Source organism: Marmota monax, unplaced genomic scaffold (genome assembly GCF_021218885.2).
Source record: "Marmota monax isolate L192 unplaced genomic scaffold, Marmota_monax_Labrador192_F-V1.1 WCK01_AAM20220418_F8-fsc00026, whole genome shotgun sequence".
Classification (NCBI taxonomy): domain Eukaryota; kingdom Metazoa; phylum Chordata; class Mammalia; order Rodentia; family Sciuridae; genus Marmota; species Marmota monax.
In genome coordinates, this window is record NW_026693108.1 from 13,219,071 (window position 1) to 13,238,218 (window position 19,148).

The 19,148-nt window shown below is 41.3% G+C and overlaps 1 protein-coding gene and 1 long non-coding RNA gene across 2 annotated transcripts in view; one reads left to right on the forward strand and one right to left on the reverse strand.

The window, feature by feature from the left end:
* Rap2a (RAP2A, member of RAS oncogene family) overlaps nucleotides 1-3,600 on the reverse strand; it is a 36,710-nt gene extending 33,110 nt beyond the window's left edge. Inside the window, exon 1 of the mRNA XM_046454966.2 lies at nucleotides 3,212-3,600. Coding sequence (XP_046310922.1) covers nucleotides 3,212-3,525 — 314 coding nt within the window. The 5' untranslated portion in view covers nucleotides 3,526-3,600. The remainder of the gene's footprint in view (nucleotides 1-3,211) is intronic.
* A 1,311-nt stretch (nucleotides 3,601-4,911) lies between these two features.
* Nucleotides 4,912-18,649, forward strand: LOC124099711 (uncharacterized). Its single transcript, XR_006854058.2, has 2 exons — nucleotides 4,912-5,050; nucleotides 18,246-18,649. It is a non-coding gene; the product is annotated as an uncharacterized LOC124099711 (long non-coding RNA).
* Nucleotides 18,650-19,148: the final 499 nt, after the last annotated feature.

The window sequence follows — 19,148 nt, forward strand, 5'->3', positions numbered from 1 at the left end:
TTAAAGAAGTTCGGGTAACAAAGTAAGTAACAAAAAGACAGCTAGCATTTTTTGAGCAATTTCTGTATACCAAGTAGTTTATTAAGCACCTTAGTACACATTATCTCATTTAATTCTGAGAGGTGCCTGCTATTCTACATTTCATAAACACAGAAACTGGGGCTTATAGAAATATGCAAGCATTTCTCCATAATATATATACCTTAGACTTGTGCTATGCAGACTGGCCTGTGGTCACATGAGGCAACTAAACATTTGAAAAGAGGCTAGTTTTATCAAGTTGAGCTATAAGTATCACCATATTTCAAAGACTTAGTATTTAAAGATATCTTTAATAAATTTTTGAATATTGATAATACGTTAATATCACCATATTTTGGATATAGTGTGTTAAATAAAATGATTATTAAGATTAGTTTTACCTAGGTTTTTAATCAACTACTAGAAATTTTTAGATTACCTATGTGGTTCACATTGTGTTTTTATCAAACAGTGCTGACCTAGAGACCAAAGGTTAGGAGCTGATTTGGCCAGCAGACACCAAGTTGAAAGACAAATTAACACAGAAAAGGATACATTGATTCATAAAGATACTGGTTTTAATCTCCTTTCCATCAGTGAGTGGTCTTAGATAAGTTACCAAATCTCTTGGCACTTCAGTTACATCATCTGCATTATGGTGATATTAAATGTCCTCTAACAACTACTTCATATAGTATGTAAAGCAGCTAGTTGGTACACAATGAGCAAAGGAAGCAATTACTGAATACCTACTATAGCAATTGGGAAGTTTAAAAATTGGCTCGCAAAAGAATACAAAATTCACCCATTTGAAAATCATGTTTTATTCTTTTTCAGTGAGAGGAGTTAGAGAACGCTAGCTAGCTTAATATATGCCTTACTTTTAGATTGTATTAGAATATAAATCATTTATAGCCAATCCTCTCTCCCATTAAATTGTTTCTAAGATGGGTGCAGCAGCACATGCCCATAATCCCAGGGACTAGGTTGTGGGGACATGGTGCTGAAGCTTTAGGATCACAAGTTCAAAGACAACCTGGATAACTTAGGGAGAACCTGTCTCAAAATAAAAAATAAGGACTGAGGATGTAGCTCAGTGATAGAGTGCCCATGGTTCAATCTCCAGAACCCAAAAAATAAAGCTTCTAAAATGTTAGATTGAGAAGCCACAAGATGAGGTTAGGGAAGGTATACAAAAGAGGACATAGAAGTAAGGGCCTGAGTGTTCTTGAGTATACAGTAGTTAAATTCCAGTGAAAACAGTTTTGAACTCTAATTCAGCTACTCAATGGCCTTTTAAACATAACGAACTAAGACTAGTGAGTAAAGTGGCATCTGGGAAGTAAATTTTACTCTATTTTTTTTTCCTGGATCACAGTGCAAATTATTCCAGGATACAGACTATTTCATTATTACAACTGAGAAAAGTAATTTGCACTATATTACAAGAAACCCAAAATACAAGGACCATGCGATCTAATACTTTGCCATATTCTTTGCCCTAGGCTTCTGCCAAGTTAGCCCTGTATCCAGGTTGTACATGCACTTTATAATGTATTATGTATGCACTTAAATGTGAAGGGTGGGATAGCTAGAGCATTCACTTGGATTATTTGATATATGTATCTGGTCTAAATTGACCTGAGACAATGAATGAGACTACCTATTTTTGAGTCTGCTTTCTTTTTAATTGAGTGCTACTGGGGTAAGGGGATAATAATTAAGGATTTGAGTTACTTAAATGTAGCTCCTTTAAATCATATACATAGATACCAAAATTGTTCATCTAACTACAAAACAACTTTAAGATAATAAGACTGGAGAAATAAAAAGCTATCGGATGCACAGATTTGAAAACAAAATAGAGACCGTGAAATAGTCACTGTTTTAATTTGGAATTTAACACAAGAATTTACATACAAAATTTTAGTTTTGCTGTTAAGAGTGTATACTTTAATCTCATATGTAGCACTATCCATCACTTGCAATGAATTGTAAGCATCCCCTGAATATGAGTGACTTGGCCCTGGCTCTTTCAAATTAATAGATTCACACTGACTTATAATGTGATTGTGTCTATAGCACACCTATCTTTCAGTAAATGTCTTCACATTTAGAACTATGGGTAGAATAAGCCAGGAAAAAAAAAAAGACGACACTAAAATTGTTGGCAACATTAATAATGACCAGATGAAACAGTAACATGTAATTAAATAATAATTAGAAAAAAATTACCAAAACTCTACAATAATATGTTATTACATTTCTGATGCTTAAATTATAGAGAAAAATATTCAGTAAATTTAAGAGAAAACAAACATTTTAAACCATTTGGTCAACAGTATTTCCAAAACACTTTAGGAATTTAACAGGAAAGAATTTATTTGCATAAACTTTAAATTAGCTAATACTTCAGTCGCACTTTTGAAGACACTTCTATTTTGTTTTGAGAAATGCTTTTATCCCTCCATTCTGACCCTCACCCCATCCCACCGCCTGAGGATAAAAGTGAATAGATTAAATAAGGAAAAAGTTAAGATGCATTATTTTACTGTGAATGGCATATTTGTACTATCATATGCAAATAATCTCGAAACCCCACTGAGCTGTTAGGATGTCTTCAAATAATTTGATAATCTGTCTTTAAAGTTTCGCATTAAATTAGAGTTCATTTTTGCAAAACGCCTGGCAGCATTAAATCTTTTCTGAAAAGATAAAGGTCTCCTTCTTCTCGAACTGACATCATTACAGGATACATTTGTGAAAATTTTGCTGTCAAACATTGCAAAGGTAGGTGTGTGTGTGTGTGTGTGTGTGTGTGTTATCTGCAGACGTCTCACCTACAGTCGCACAGCTCTCCTCTCCCCGACGCACTTACCCACCCCTCTCCCGCCCCCGGCAAGTTTCAAACTTTGTTTCCTTTGGGGTTCTGCACCGGCACTACCAACAACATCCAAAAGACAAAGGGCTCTGCCGTGGGTTAAAGGAATGCCAAATTTTAGTAGTGAGACAAAGCACTCAAATTTGAGCTTCAGGCAGAGCGGAGAATGCTAAAGCCCAAAGCTCGACGCCCTCTCCCTACACAGCTCCCTCCCCGCGGCCCGCGCGGGGAGCTCAGGCCGCCGGACTGCGACTCCGAGCTGCAGCCGCCAAGCCCCCAGCACCCTGTGGGGCCACCCGGCCGGCTCACCGCTTCACTCGGATGATCTGATCCCGCATGGGCTTGATGTCCTGGAAGCTCTGCTGGTTGACCAGGCTGTACACGAGGATGAAGCCCTGGCCGTTTTTGATGTACAGGTCCCGCATGGACGCGAACTGCTCGGTGCCCGCGGTGTCCAGGATCTCCAGCACCGACGGCGACGAGTCCACCTCGATCTCCTTGCGGTAGAAGTCCTCGATCGTGGGGTCGTATTTCTCGATGAAGGTGCCGGTCACGAACTGCACGGTCAGGGCGGATTTGCCTACCCCGCCCGAGCCCAGCACCACCACTTTGTACTCGCGCATCGTCCCTCCGCGGCTGCCGCCGCCGTCGCCGCCCGCGACATAGACCTCCGCCCGCCGCGCTGCGCCCCGGACCCTGCCCCGCGGCCGGCCCCGCCGCCTTCCGCGGCCGCCCCCACCTCACGGCCGCGGCGGACCCCCGGGCCCCTGCGGCGGGCCCGCAGCTGAGAGAGCAGCGGCCCTGGGCATGGGCCGAGCCGGGCAGCGAAGCGACCCCGCGGGCGCCGGCAGAGACTGAGGGCGAGCTGGAGCGAGAGCCGCCGGAGCCGCCCGAGCCGCGGGCCCGCAGTGCCTCCCGCCCAGCCCCGCCCCTCGCGCCTCCACGCCCAGCTCCCCGCCCGCTGCCGCTTCCCCCGGCGCGCGCGCCCGAGCACAGCCGCAGCGCTGCCGGAGGCGGGGTCGGCGGCCGGGGCGGAGCCACGACACAGCCCCGCCCCCAATCCCTGTCGCCTAGGCAACCGGCCGCGCGCGCTCCCGGGAGGCCCTGCACCGCGCAGAAGCGTAGTCCCGCCCTGGGATAAACAAGCTTCACGTCCGCTCGGCAACACCCAACCCCGCACACCAGCGGCAAACCCTAGCGCCTGCGAAATGCGCGTGCGCGCTTCCCGCTTGCGGCAGGGGTAAAGTCCATTTGAGACTCCCACGCTCAGAATTTGGCAGAGAAGATGAGGTAGAGGGGCCATGGGAACTTCCAGGGTGGAAGGTGAGAAGACTAGATGCGCGATGTCCAAAGGGAGTCACTGAGTGCCCCTGCCCTATACCACCCAGAGTATTCCGGGGGTCTTCGTTCTTGTATAAACAGAACGATGTGAACCTTTGTTTAAGGAGAGAAGCGCCTCCAGGTCTCTGCCTGAGGCTGGTGAAACAATGAGCTGTAGCTTGGTTTCAAACGCCCAGACACTGAGGAAAGGAAGAGCCGGCCCTTCGGCCCTACGCCCTAGAGCTAGTCAGGGGCGCCCAGACACCACGTAAGCCAGGTCCACGCCCGATGACGTCCTCCAGACCCGCCCCTTTTCGGTGCCCTCAAGTCGAGCTCTTCCCACGCCCTGACAGCCGTCGGCGCACGGAAAACCTGGAAAACGGAGCTCCCACCGGCAGCGGGAAGGCTCGGCGATACCTCATAGCAACAGCCTGCTGGGGGCATCTAGTAGGAAGCTGGAATTCGTTCTAACCAATTAGATCACGCCTCTGCACCCCATGGTACCACTCACAACCAATAGAGAGATGTTTGGTGCTATGTGTCCCCCCCCCACCGACCAACTTCAACCAATGGGGAAAACCCTAGTCTAGACTCAGCCAACCCACCTCCCAGAGCCTCACCAGGCTGGGCATTTGCTCTTGCGCACGCTCTGCCAACCAATCATAGGTGAGCTGATGAATGACGGAGGTTTGGGCTGAGCCAACCAGGACTCGCAATTCCCTTGCTCCGAGAGCTGGTGGTATGGAGACCGGGCCAACGCTGGCTGAGTCTGGGAGGGGCGGAGATGGAAGGGCTCGTTGCGGTGCTCTGTTCTGGCAAAGGAACTGGGTGCGTTGGCAGGCGAGAGTGATGAATTCTGCTTTTAACGTCGTCTCCGTGGCATTCTGCCTGAAAGATGGGCATGGAAGTGGTGCTGAGGGATGTGGGCTGAATCGAGAAAACAGGGACTTTTGTCTTTAGGGTGAGAAATTTTCCGGTCCTTAGGAGGCACCGTGCTGCTGCAGTCGCATTGGTCTTCCATGCGTGCCTTCTAAAACATTTCTTTTTTCTTTCACTACTAAAAATTTAGCACTGTGTCTTTGATATTAGAACTTAGTTGCACACCTTCTCCCATACGATCATATTTAAGAAGCTTTACATCTTCAATCATCCTCGACTGTGGGTTTTTTTTTTTTTTTTTTTGGAATCACTAATTGCTGTATTTAGCTTTTCTAAAACATTTCCTTCTCGAACAGGTCTCCCCGTGTCCATTGCTATCTCACATTTCTTGAGAACAGTACATTTCTGTAGTTCTAATGTTAGATCCTAGTATACCTACCCACCATTCTTCTTTCCCACAAGGTCATCCTAGAGAGGATTTTGATCTGAGTTTCTCTAAAAAACAGATGTTCCCCACCTTTTCTATCAACTATCAAATTACTATAAAGGTGTACTCGGATTTTTCAATGTCCTCCTGCTCTGATAGCTCCATTATACGATTATGTTAGTGGATAACTAACTATGTTTGCATTACCTTGCTGTAGTATAACACGCACCAAGTTTTTGTTTAAAATAATTGAGGACAAATATCCTGTCAAACTTAAAATATAAATTGCAATTGTTCCTCAGTAAAATACAGCTGTCTCTGATACCCAGAAGACTGTTTTCAGAAAGGATACCCACATACATATCCCAAAATCTGCAGATTACATAACATGGTATATTTGCATATAATCTATACACATCTTTCTCTATACTTTGTCATTTCTAGACTGCTTATAATGCCTAATAGAATGTAAATGCTATGCAAATAATTGCTATATTGTATGGTTTAGGGCATAAAGACTAGGGGGAAAAGGCAGTACATGTTGGGTACTGATGCAGAATTTGATCTGATTGGTTAAATCCGTGGTTGCAGAACCCATGGATATGAGAACTGGCAGTATAATTCAGTTATTACTTCTTGGTTACATATTGACAAACTATGAGAAGTTAAATCTGAACTACCAGAATCGTGGTGAAAGCACTCTGAGAAAAATAAAATATCAGAAATGTTTTAAGGGAATGTAAACTGACAAGAATCATATATGAATCTAATCTAGTAATGTAAAGAAGTAAATTTAAACATAGAGCTTACATGGATATGTCATACCTGAGCAACAGTGGCTATAATTCAAGAGGATCATACAGGTAAATACAATGTTCATCTAGCTTTATAGAAGTCTCATATTTTGTGTAAAACTGATATGTGTTTTTATGATTAGTAGCAGCTTCATTTTTCTGAGGACAGACTGTCTCTTGTAGGCTGCAAATTGTGCATCTTGATGATAAGAAGTTCCTGTGCTTGCTGAGGATTAAGTTGAGTCAAGAATCATCAAACTCTGTCTGTAAAGGTCATGACAGCCCATGTTGTACCTTGCATTACAGTAGTACTGACAATTCATTCACTTTGCAAGGGATAAAGGTACCATGATGTTTCTTTTTTTGAAAATTTTGCATTGGGGTTATGGATACTCAAGGTAAATTTAGGCATCTGTTTTCATTATTCCTAGGTCCCCAAAGTTGGGAAACTCTAGATTGTAGTGCATCTAATAGCAGTTGTTACAAAAATAGTGAGGGGCAACCTAGCACCCCACTTAGAATAATAGCTTTTTGACATTCCTCAAGCTATTTTCCCTGACCTTTCATCATGTTGACTTTTTCAATAGGGAGAAGTGTAGAAACTGCAGCCCATGGAGTGATTGTGACCATTTATGTTTCTCATATGACAGGCCTCAGTTTTCATTCCCATTCGTTGCCATAAAGCAAAAGAAACACAATGGGTAGTAGCTTATTTTTTGTATCTACTTTGGCTTGGATATTGGTGGTATGGAGACCAGGCCGATGCTGGCGGAGTCTGGGAGGGGCAGAGATGGAAGGGCTCCTTTGATTTGTGGCTGTATGTAGCATAGTGGTTAAAAGGTTAGCTGCTGTAAGAAGGATGTGAGGACATTTAGAGAATTTGAAGATTTGGGTGGGAGATGGGTGTCTATTTCCTGATCCCTTGATCATGTTCATTTATGTGTCTGTATAACCTTTATTCGAGGCTTGATTTTAGAAATAAAAATATATATCTTCATTTTTTTGTAGGAAAGAAAACAAAAAAGAGATAAGGTGAAAATGATTTTTTCCCCAAGAGCAGTAAATCTTTATGACAGTAGAAACTCAACACTATACACTGACACTGTGGGGTCCCTGCAGTTTCAGAAGTATGTTTCTGTGAGAAAAGAGGGAGAGGGAGAGGGAGGGGGAGGGGGAGGGGGAGAGGGAGAGGGAGAGGGAGACTTCATTTCTGGGAGAGGGAGAGGGAGAGGGAGACTTCATTTCTTTTCTCCCCACTGGATCTGAAAGGGAGTTATCTCACCTATATCCAGATACCCTCAATTGTCACACATGTGTTACCATAGAAACCTAGCTTCTTTCTTCCTTTCTGTGAAAGATGTTGGAAAAGGTGGAACAAAGTGGGAAATAAAATACACTGTGTTCTGGGACTTCCTGATGCGCACAAGAAGCAAATACATAAAGAAATTTAGTACAAATAAGTTAATAGAAGATGTTTGTAATATGACCGGTACTTATTGGCTCTAAAACCCTGATTCAAATTGCTTCCTTTTAATACGTGCATGTCTCTGATTAATCATAAAGAGAAAGGACATATAAAGTACATTAGCACCTGTGAAGGGCTGCTGGCAATTATAAAAGGAACAGATGAAATTTTCCTAGCCTCTGAGGCTCCTAATACATTGAGAAACAAGTCCACATGAGGAGTGGAAAGGAAGGGGCAAATAAGCTTGCTCTTCTTTTGAAAATGTGACATGTCTTAGTGCTTTCGGAAAGAAAAAGAATTAGAGTATAGACACTGAATGCATATGTAAACAAGTCAATGAGGAAACCTGTTTGTTAAGAAAGCAAATGTTTCAAAAGACAACTTTAATCGGAAAACATTTCTAAAAGAAACTGCTTAATGATTAAAATGTAGGGAAGAAAACCAAAAAACCCTGAAGAATCTAAAGAGCTCAAGGGTTCTGAGGGAAGATGGGAAGAACCTAGATCCTGGTTGAGGACATTGAACCTCAAGCCCACCCTGGAAATGCTCTCCTGTGGCTCATGGCTAAGTAAACATCCAGTGTCCTTTGCTGTAAGTCTATTAGATTCTCTGTACCCTATAGTCAGATACATCTCAACTCTTACAGAAATTGGGAGGAATTCCAGACAAAATGGTGTTTTAAAAAATTCAGCAAGCATTTGTGACTACTTTCATTCTCTTGAATGAAATGATGAATGATATGATAAAGATATTTATTAAACACTCAGTATGTATATTTTTCTGAGTTCTGAACAGTAAATGAATAGCCAAATGAGCTTGTGTTCTAGCAGGAGAGAAATACATTAATAAACCAATCGCATTATGTAAAATTAATGCCAATAAGGGAAAATGAGAGAGTTTAAAGGGTGTGTAATAAAATATAGATAAATAATAAAAGAAAACATAATTAAAGAAGGGAACAAAATTATAGATGCAAATGCCTCCTAAGAACATGATAATATAATGTCTACTTTGTACATGAATTCCTAGAGGGCAAGAGAAACAGGAAGGAAACCTGAATGAGATAGTCAAGGAAAGCTGAGGCCAATTCATACTGGAAACACCTTTTGAAGGAGGTGGACAAAGGAAAGGCTAGATGGGACAGATGGGAGGATGCAAGGATCCAGAAGAGCAAAGGAAAAAAGCGGGGATTGAGTAGGAGCAAGATGAGGGAGATTCCAAATCACTGGATCCATAATCCCCCTCACAGTAGCGTTACAGGGATGCCACTTGGGAAATATCAGAAGTTAGAACTCTCAACGCAAGATTATAAAAGGTGCAAAACTAATGTAAGGAGAAAAAGTGGGAGTACAGAGTGCATTTGAAATTAAGGCATTATTCAAAATAATGAATAATTTGAAATGTGGGCGTCATCAAAGAATTGTCATGAGAAGTAATCATGGACCCAAGGGCACTGAGGAGCAATTCAAACTTTCACAAATAAAAGAAAAATGAAGAGTAGAAAAGAAAGTACAGACAGGTAGGATAAAAGTCTTGCTTATGGTTATTTTTTATGGTAGTGATTATTGACATGCATTATGTAAAAATGGATTTGATTGAAAGATGCATTTCATTAGCCTAGTAATATGTAAAGGTGGTCTTTTTGGTAAATAATGTAATTTAAAGTGTTTTCCTTGGATTTTTTTTTTTTTTTTTTGTAACTTGCTGTGGAAAAGTCTTTTCAGTAACGAAACCATAAAGAACAATAATTTACATGTAAGTGAAGCATTTGGGCAATAAAAAGAAAAATAATGTAGATGTGCCAGATGTAATAGTAGAGCAATAATAATAATAAATACTTTTAGTGAAAATCAGAATTTTGTTAGGCATAATGTGGTTTATGGTCGAGTATAGCTAAGAAAATTTTCTGGGGGGAAAAAAAACAAAAACAAGCTACAGTGGCCAATGAACACCTTGATGTTACTGGAGGTAGAATTTACCGTTCACATTTGTGACCCCAGGTGTCACCTGAACAGATATCGGTCTTTACACTAATAGCACATTGAGTAAATTGGACAAATCCTCTACATGATTCTGATTTGCCCTGGGGTTAAAAATCAACAATATTATTAAATATTCATTCTACATTTTCTGAAGTAAAAAATCACACTTAAAGTCAATGGTGATCCTGAAAATGTCTACGAGGATACAGAATAACAAGATTACATACTTCAAATCCAGAATTTAACTTAAATTCTTCCTCCCCATTTGTCCCTTACACATGAATTAATCTCTCACCAGATTCCCCACTTTATACCTCTCTTCTCATGTGTACCACAGTTTATCTTGTATTATATTTATCTCCATCTGTCATTTTAGCTGGTTTGGGGACCCATGAAAGTTGGGGGAGGGGGTAGAAGCTATAATGTTTCTGTCTTTCTAATCTCTATACTGCTCTAGCTAGTCAATGGTATATATTTAATAAGTATTGATTGAATTAGATTGAATATAAAATATTAAATGGCATTACAGTTATAATAAATTTCCATGTTATTGAATTATTGCATTCTGTCTATTAAAGGATATTATTTCTAGTTTCATAATACTTAAAGATCAATGCTATTTTTCAGCTTTGAACTTCAACTCTAAATGAAGGAAAACTGTAACGGTGAAATTTCAAATAGCTGTAATTCCTCAAAGAGCAGTGACATAGGCTTAATACAGAACAATTACAGCTGGGCCACATCCTTTAGTCAGTCATTTGTTTTTCTTACCAAATCCTTCTATTAAGACAAACAAATTCTGGATCTGACTGAAGAGTAGGAAATTTAGAAAGCCTTTCATTTTTATGTGAAATGAAAATAAAATTTTCATTGCATGAAATTTCATTGCATGTGAAATTACACTTTAAAATAATCACATCAACTTCTGTTTCAATAAAAAATTATTTCAATTAGATAAAAATAACAATAATAAAACAAATCACCAAGGCAAATAACTTTTAAAAGATAAAAGTCATTGAGGTTAAAGAATATTAAGAATATTAATTTATAAAAACATAAACATACCCTTGCTATAGTTTTTTGTCTTGTGTCCCCTTAAAATTTCAGGAGTGTTTCTTGCTTAGAAATCAAGGATGTCTGAGTGGCAGGACTTGGACGGGCTGCGAAGGAAATATTTATGTCTTTAATTCCCTTATTAAGGATCCTGTCTTTCATTCCAGCCTCAGGCCTGGTGTAGGCAGGACAGGAAAGCTCAGAGATGGTGGGTGGGTACAGAAACTTCAAGACTAGTCAGATGCAGCAGACAGGGTGGAGCGCTGACGACAGGAGCCTTGTGAGTCCCCAGTTGCTGCCTTGGTTAGGGACCCTGGGCATGATGCTTACTAACTACGCAATCCAATCTACTCCCGTACAGATTTTAGAAGCACAGTTGAATGTGCTAAAATGGAATTCCTACCTACTCAGAACATTATACTTCTGTGTGCCCATATGCCCAACTTATTTCCAAATATATTTGGGAAAAATAAAATATGGATTCTTGGTACTAAAGAGATAGAATATAGTGCATGTGACCATTTATTTTTGTAGTTTCCTTTGGGGTTTTTGTCATACTCTAGAGGACTTGTGTTGGTGGCACATGTGTTCCCTATTCTAGGCATTGGTACATCACTGCCTTGCTCATGGGCCAGTCAGGTCTGTTTCCTCTTGAATTTAGAACTGGCATCCAGAGGGATGGGCGTTCAAACTAGAAAGTATGAGAAAGCTGCACTGAGCCTTCATCATCAGAGAATGACAATCTACAGGAAATGTCAACAAAGTAGATTCTTAGAATCAAGAGAAAAGCAGTGGTGACTCACCTAGTTCAGAGGTGGTGTTTCACTTAGCTCTGCAGACCATTTCTCTTTAGGAGGAAACCAAAGTACATGTTCCACTGTTGGCATGTGAGATTCCCTCCTCCATGCCAATCTTCTATGAAATTTTCCATTAAGTTGATATCAGTGGGCTTCTGCCACTCACAACTAGATTCCTCATAAAGGCAAGTTTGTTCCATTGGAATGTGTTTCCTCACACCCCCATTAACTTTGCATTGGAAACCAATGGCATTCTATTGCCAGTGTTAATCAGGTATTATGGCCCAAGTATTTCTCAGAACCTAATTGCACATGATAATAATGGCACATGGTAATAATTGCATTGATAACAATGGCTTCTGGAACTGCTATGTGACAGTATGTCACAGAGGGTTCTGCCAGGTAGTTTGTCCTTTCTGCAATGAAGGAAATACTTTCTCTCATGCAGATTTAATAACAAAATGTAGTGCACGAGCTACAGACAATAGCCAGGTCTTGCAATGTAAAGCCTGGGCTGCAGCCTAGCTCACAGATCCAGGCATAGAGCCCAGTGCCAGCCCTCCAAAGAGTGGGCAATCCAGGAGCATTTGAGTTTTTCCTGTAGCTATTCAACAAATACACAAGGAGGTGTTCTGCTTTGGCTTACCATTTATTGTAGTTCTTATGCAGCGATAGTTTTCTAGTTGTCTTCTGTAGAAACTGAAAAGTCATACAGAATCATTTAGTTCCTCTTTCAGACAGTACCTGACTTGCCCAGAAACAGGTGGAGCTTCTCCTATAAATACAAGGCCTTCTTTCTTGCCTTGACTGCAGTGAGGGAGATTTGGCGCTTCTGGTTGATAGTCACATTTGTAAACTTGCAGTCTTCTCTAAGATAGCTTTACACTTAAATTTCAAATCAATTGAAAATGAAACTCTTGACCATCTTTTTCATCATCTAGATTTGGATACCCTTGAGAGCAAAGAGGGATGCTATTAATAATAAAGACAGGACAACAGGCCTCGGGACTGACCCAGGCAAACTAGATGATGCTGTCAGCCTGCCCTCAGGTTCCACGCATGGTTTCTGAGTAACTTGCATACTGAGAAGCCTAAGGATTCTTGGTGTCATTTTTGACCTACCATCATTCTCAGGCTCTGGACTCTCACTGGGTCCTGTAGTCCTGTTGACAGCTTCAGCCTCAATTCATACTTTCCACTCTAGGTTTGAATTTTTTCTCTGCTTTTGTACACAGTGATTTCCCATTCTATCACATAATCTTGGCTTTGAGGTAACTACATTTGATATATTATATCCAGCATTTTATAAGTGTTTGGAATTGGACCAAGGCCCCTTCTTCATCAAATTATTTTCCAGATTTCATTATAAATGAGGATTTGACTTTCCCTGAATTTCACATACCCAGAATGCCATTTCTGATGTTTGTCATGAGCAGAATTGACACACAGGAAAGCACAGCCAAAATCTAAATCTGAGTTCATCACAAGGCAGAAAGATTGTCTAAAAAGAAAAATAAAACTGTCTTCTACCCTAAAATATTTAATATTTGAACTAAAGTCAGTCCTCTGATACTCTGATGGCAGTGTGGCTACAAGTTTTAAACTTGGGGGAGGAACTGGGATTATTTGTTTTACCCTTTTTTTTTCAGCCAGCTTTCTGTCACTATAAGAAAATACCAGAGAGACACAACTTAAAACAGGAAAATTTTCTTTTGTCTCATGGTTTCAGACCATAGTTGGCTGACTCCATTGCTTTTGAGCCTGTGGCAAGGCAGAATATCATGACAGGAAGCATTTGGTGGAGCAGTGGTGCTCTCCTCATGGTGGCCAGGAAGCATGAGAGAGAGAAGGGGCTGGGGTCCCAGTGTCCCTTCAAGGCCACACCTCCAGTGACCTATCTTCCTTCTACTTGGCTCCAACTCTTGACTGTCCCATCACCTTCCAATAAGTACCACAGATTGAGTACCAAGCCTTTAGCTTTAGTGACAAAAGGTTAGGTGTTATTTGTGGACTGCTCATTTTTGAGTAAGAATTTGGGGGTCACCGCATGACACTGGCCACTGAATGGAGCCTCCAGGAATGTGGAGCACGTGCCGGGAAGCTGACGTCCACATGCCTTGCAGGGGCAGGGACCGTCAGTGGGCACACTTCTCAGTTCTCAGGTTCCACTGTCTTCAAGCAAGTCTCTTACCCAGTAACCTCGGTTACAGGACTTGATGCCTTAGCTCAGAGGCTCGGTGGCAGTGCTGCAGCAGTCTGCACAGGGCTGGGCTCTGACAGGGACTGCTGAGGCCCCGGGGAGCAGGGATGTGCACAGACTCACCATGTTATTTTTTCTTTTGGCATTTGAAAAGTGTCAGATTATATTGTGGACTGATCCACACTGGAAGGTTATTAAAGTAAATAAGCAGAAGGCTGCCAAACACATAAGATAGCCTTTCTCAGGTTTCCTAAAGGAAAACTGGCTGGGGATTGTTGGAGGATGCTGGATTTACATCTCAAGAATCGAGCTCTCTCTGTTCTACAAGTAGACCCCTCACACATGTCCACTGTCCCTTCTCACCATAACTCTCAGCACTGCTTTGTCCAAGGGCAAGTTCAAACCAATCCAAGCGTCCACCAACAGGAGAATGAATAGGCAGCATGGTGTACTGTATAACTATATGGTGAAATATTACTCAGCCATGGAAAAAAGGGCATGCTGATGCATATTACTATGTAGATAACCTGGACAATGTGGAAAGTGAAATAAGTCAATCACAATGGACAAGTTCTGCATGATTCCATTTGCATGAAATATCTAGAACAGGCAAATTCATAGACATAGAAAGTAGACTCAAGGTTACCAGGGGCTGGGGTGGAGGAGGGAGTGGGAATTAGCATTAAATGGATATAGAATTCATGGTGGTGAGGTTGTGAAAGTACTTAGTGCCACTGAACTGTACACTTAACCTGGTTAACCCAGCAGATTTTATGTTACATGTACTTTAACACACACAAAAGAAAGAGGGAGAGAGACAGAAAGAGAGAGAGGCACACACTCCCACTTCTGGAGAAATGGAGTGGACATACTTTTCCCCATTTCTTCTGCAGCGAAAGCTCTGCACATGGCAAACCCAAGAAGTGACCCACCTGTGAGTTTCCCGGGTTTTCTTTTTGCCTCTCACACCCCAGGTGTGGGGCCAAGAAGTCAGCCACCTGCAGGCAACAACAGTTGCTGGGAAGACGAAGAAGAAAGAAGCCCTGGGGCGCGGGCTTGGCACTGAAGGTGCTGGTTTCAGATTTGATGGGTGATGAAGGATCTGCCATAGGGGGAACCTGTCTTTGGGTCTGGGGATAGGGTGACCCCGTCTTTGGGTCTGGGAGCAGCTCCAGATCGGTGGATGCAAAGCTTCTGGTGGGTCTCAAAGCCACCCACAACTCCTCTAAACTCTCCAAATACAAAGCCTATGCTGGGATCTAAATGTGACCTCTTGACTCATTTCTAATCCTCACTGGAAATTTTCAAAGACCAATTGGATCCCCTAGGTGGGGTCACCTTGATTATGTAACTCATTATCGTGACTGCAGAAGCCACCCAATCTCAGGCAATTGTTTCCAAATAAACAGAGTTACTCAGGAGAACTTATGCCCAGACCTGTCATTGTTCCAACACTTTTATACAAGAACTGAGTTTCTAAAATTCAAACTCTTATCCCTAGTAAAGATTAGTTAACTGTTAATCCTGTGAGAAAAGCAAAATTTAACACAAAAAGGAACCCCAGTGGCAAGTCTCTCTGCTTCCTTGTAAACATCAAGATAAAGAGTGAGGTAAAGGCTGGAGGTGAAATTTCATTTTCGTCCCTCACTTTCTTTGCTGTGCCGAAAAAAATACTCAGCAAAACTCTCTGTGCCTTTGTTTTCTTATCTGTAAAATTGGAGTAATGCTAATAATAAAGAATCTAAAAATTATTAAAAAGTTCACTGCATACAATTTTCATCACAAATTCATAAATCTTGGAACGCAGGGACTCTCTTCATCTTTAGAACATTCCAGAAAAACCTAGTCTGCTTGCTGCCTTATAGACATGCTCAGGGAGGGCTTAACTGACCAAAGCTCTGTATCCATGGCTGAGTATTCAAGTCCGCTGGAGCTGCAGGGGACATACACAGTCTCATCTTTGCATCCCTGGGGCTGAAGAACTATGTCCCGGGGGCCACAGGTCCTGTTCTGGATGGCTTAGAAATCTACCCACTCCCTAATCCTGGGCTGGAATGTCTCAGTGGCAGGGCTGATGGGTACAGTCCTTCATTAGAAGTTCTGAGAAACAGTCATCTCTCATTTATATATCTTCCTCAGAGTTTCAGCCTTATCTTGGCTTCCTCAAATCTAACTAATCTAGCCACAAAGCTACTCGATAAAGAAGTGGAATTTTTAATTCCTAGGTTGCAAATTAAGAAACCTGTGCCTGTGGGGAGCAGGTTAAGTGGTTATGTCACTGGAAAGCATTCAATTTTTTGGTGGTGCTGGGGATTGAACCCAGGGCCTTATGCATGCCAGGCAAGCATTCTACCAACTGAGCTATATCTCCAGCCCCTAAAGCATTCAAATTTAAGTATATAAAAAGTATAAATAAAGTTCAACACTTACTTCATATTTTATCCATTTGGTTCTATTTGTCAGGCACCAAAAGAGAAGGATTTGACATTCATATCCTTTGCCTGTATTTCCTCTTCCTGAATGATCTGTGTAACTTTAATTTTCTAAATCACAAGGTGGTAGGTTAACTTTAGTGTAAGAAAAATGTAGATCTGGAGATCACTTTTTGAGAAGTCTGTCTAGATATTTAATTAAGAAAGTCTCTCATTAAGAAAACAGGTAACAGAATTTTTTAATTTTTACCTCAGTCTCAAGTAGTCAATTATTAGTTAAAATGCATTTACAGGATATCCTAAGTCAAGGGTTAATGAAATTTGTCATTTATTTCACCTTCTGTAAGAGGATTACCACAAACTTTATTCTTGGGTGTCTTGCTTATTATTTACATGAATTATTTATCTTATGTCTTGAAATTTAATACATGTCATAGAGCTGCAAATTACACGATCCATCTTGGGTTTTGTAGTTTGCTGTCTAAATGGGTAATCAATCTCAGCTATTAGTTTTATTTATTAAGCCCAGCTGGAGAAGTAGAAGTTTGACCCCATCTTACATTATGCTAAAAACAGGAATGGTTCGTCCAGAATGTTAAAGGCAGTGCAGCTAAAGGCAAAACCAATTTAAGTGAAAGGTAAATTAATAAATACTGGGCCAATCCTTCGTGTCAGGATTATAGGAGGAGATTAATATATTGTCCCTGCCAAGACAGAAACCAGAGCATGCTGGCCAACAACAACAACAACAATAACAAAAAAACACTGAATTACATCATGGTTTCAAGAGTCATTCTGAATCAGTAAAACAAACTTTGGAAAGTTTAAGAAATAAACTCTCAGATGGCAAGACTTACCAGTTTCCTCTTGTTTAATTTTTTTCCCATACTATTGGTCTATCCTAAGACCTTCAAGCAAAATGGATCAGAATGGTCTAAGAGCCATCTAGGAATAGTAATGCTGAGAAAAACTGATAGTGAGATCAGTTTTTCTGAGTTACTCTTTGTCTGGCTGCCTTTCATTTGAGAGTACAGAACAGAGGAAGATTTAGGCACTGTGACCAGGCCTCTTGGCTTGGGGGGTTTGAGGGGAAGGAGGATGGGTTACAGAATAAGAAACTAAACTCAAAATTTTCAGCACAAAATCTGCTATTCTCATGTTTTTTTCTTTACCTCAAATTAAAACTTATATTTATCACCCAAATTCTTAACCCAGTTTTTACTTTTAGACTTTCTAAACAGCTAAATACTTAGCTTTTTTATGAACTAGAAGAGTATGCAGAATCCCAGAACTTTGGCTACTAAAAAATACTGCAGAAAGAGAATGTGGCGTGCTGTGGTCGTGATGATTGAGTCTTAAACGCTGTGTGTGAATATCATTTCTCCGCAGCGGGGTCTCTGTGAGTCCTTTTTTCTCTGCTAGAACGTTGTCCTCCCTCACCCTGCTGTGTTGTACAGGCAGCCTTTAACTCAGTGTCCCAGTTATTTGGGGGAAGTTTTCTAAGTCTTCAGAGGAACCCAGGTCCTCCTCTGTTCTGGAGTCTCCTATCCTGTCCAAGGACTAACTTTGATGGCAGGAAAATTGACATTACTTGATTGGTGTCTGTCTCTCCCAAGGGAAAGGGGCCCCTGGGGTCAAGGGCTTTGCCACCTTTCCTCCTCAGTTTGCCTCCAGCTCTTAGCGCAGCACTTGGAGCTTAGCAGACCTCCATTAATACTTGTTGAATCAATGACTGAGAAGTGAGAGCATTTTGCTTTTGAATTGGTGAGAAAAGGGATGGGAAACACAACTTTTGTGCCTTCCCAAACCATCATGGAACGTGTATTCCTGAAACCACTAAGAAGGACGATTTCTCCCAGGGGTTATAAGTGCAGGTCTGACTATGTTCAGCGCTGGCTGAACTGGAAATTACTAAAAATGGTGCTGAAAGCTTCTCTGTTGTGCAACAAATGTATAACTGGCTTTAAAGTTGACATCGATTTTCTATCTTGCAGTGGGAAGAAGGAAGAAGGAGACAACTGAGATGAACCTCACCTGTATATTGTTGGGTCACTCCTGATTCTCCCACTCCTGCAGCGTCTGCGCAGCTTCCGGGACATGTTTTATTGCTCCAATTCAACAGGAGAGATCAACAACTGGACCCAGTTTGTGGAGACTGGAAAACAGGATTTCCTTTTGTTTTATGACCTCAGTTTCCACCTCCTCCACCTCTGTGGCCTCTAGTTCCTCTTTCCTTTGTCAGGGAAGGTGTCACCTATGGGTTTCCTCCTCAAAATTGCAAAGGAAATTCAAGATATAGTTCCTTTTCAGTCTGCATCTTGGCTTCGTGACAAAACTCAGCTATTGTTTTGAAGAGAAATATGAAATGGAATAGTAAAAATTGAGATCTATGCAAGAAGTTCCCTCTAGTTCATTTTCATCTTGTCTTCAATTAGCTCAACAATATGTGTATTGCACATTTTGAAACAGAAGGCACTGTGGTATGTGTTAGCTAATAAAAAACATTCAGTCTGTAGGTAGCGATATAAGACAGACAGTGGTAAGTATGAAAATAAAAATACCAAGACAATGCTATTGGAGGACAGAGAATTGATTGATTGATTCCAGTTTCAGTATTTAGAAGACGTTGAGAAGGTTCTGAACCTTGAAAGACAGACCTTTAATTAACGTGGAAGATTTCAATCAGAGGGAGAAGAGAGACTTCCAGGCAGAAGAAACAAGGGAAAGCTAGACAAGAGGGTGGGAGAAAAGAGATGTGCTAGAGATATTGGATAATACTATGCAGCTAGAGTTACTAATGTCTGGACAAATAATGAGAAATAAGATTATAAAGGTGGATTGCATCTGATAGAGGAGGCCTCGAATGCAATGCAGGCCAGCTGGACTGTTCTGCAGAT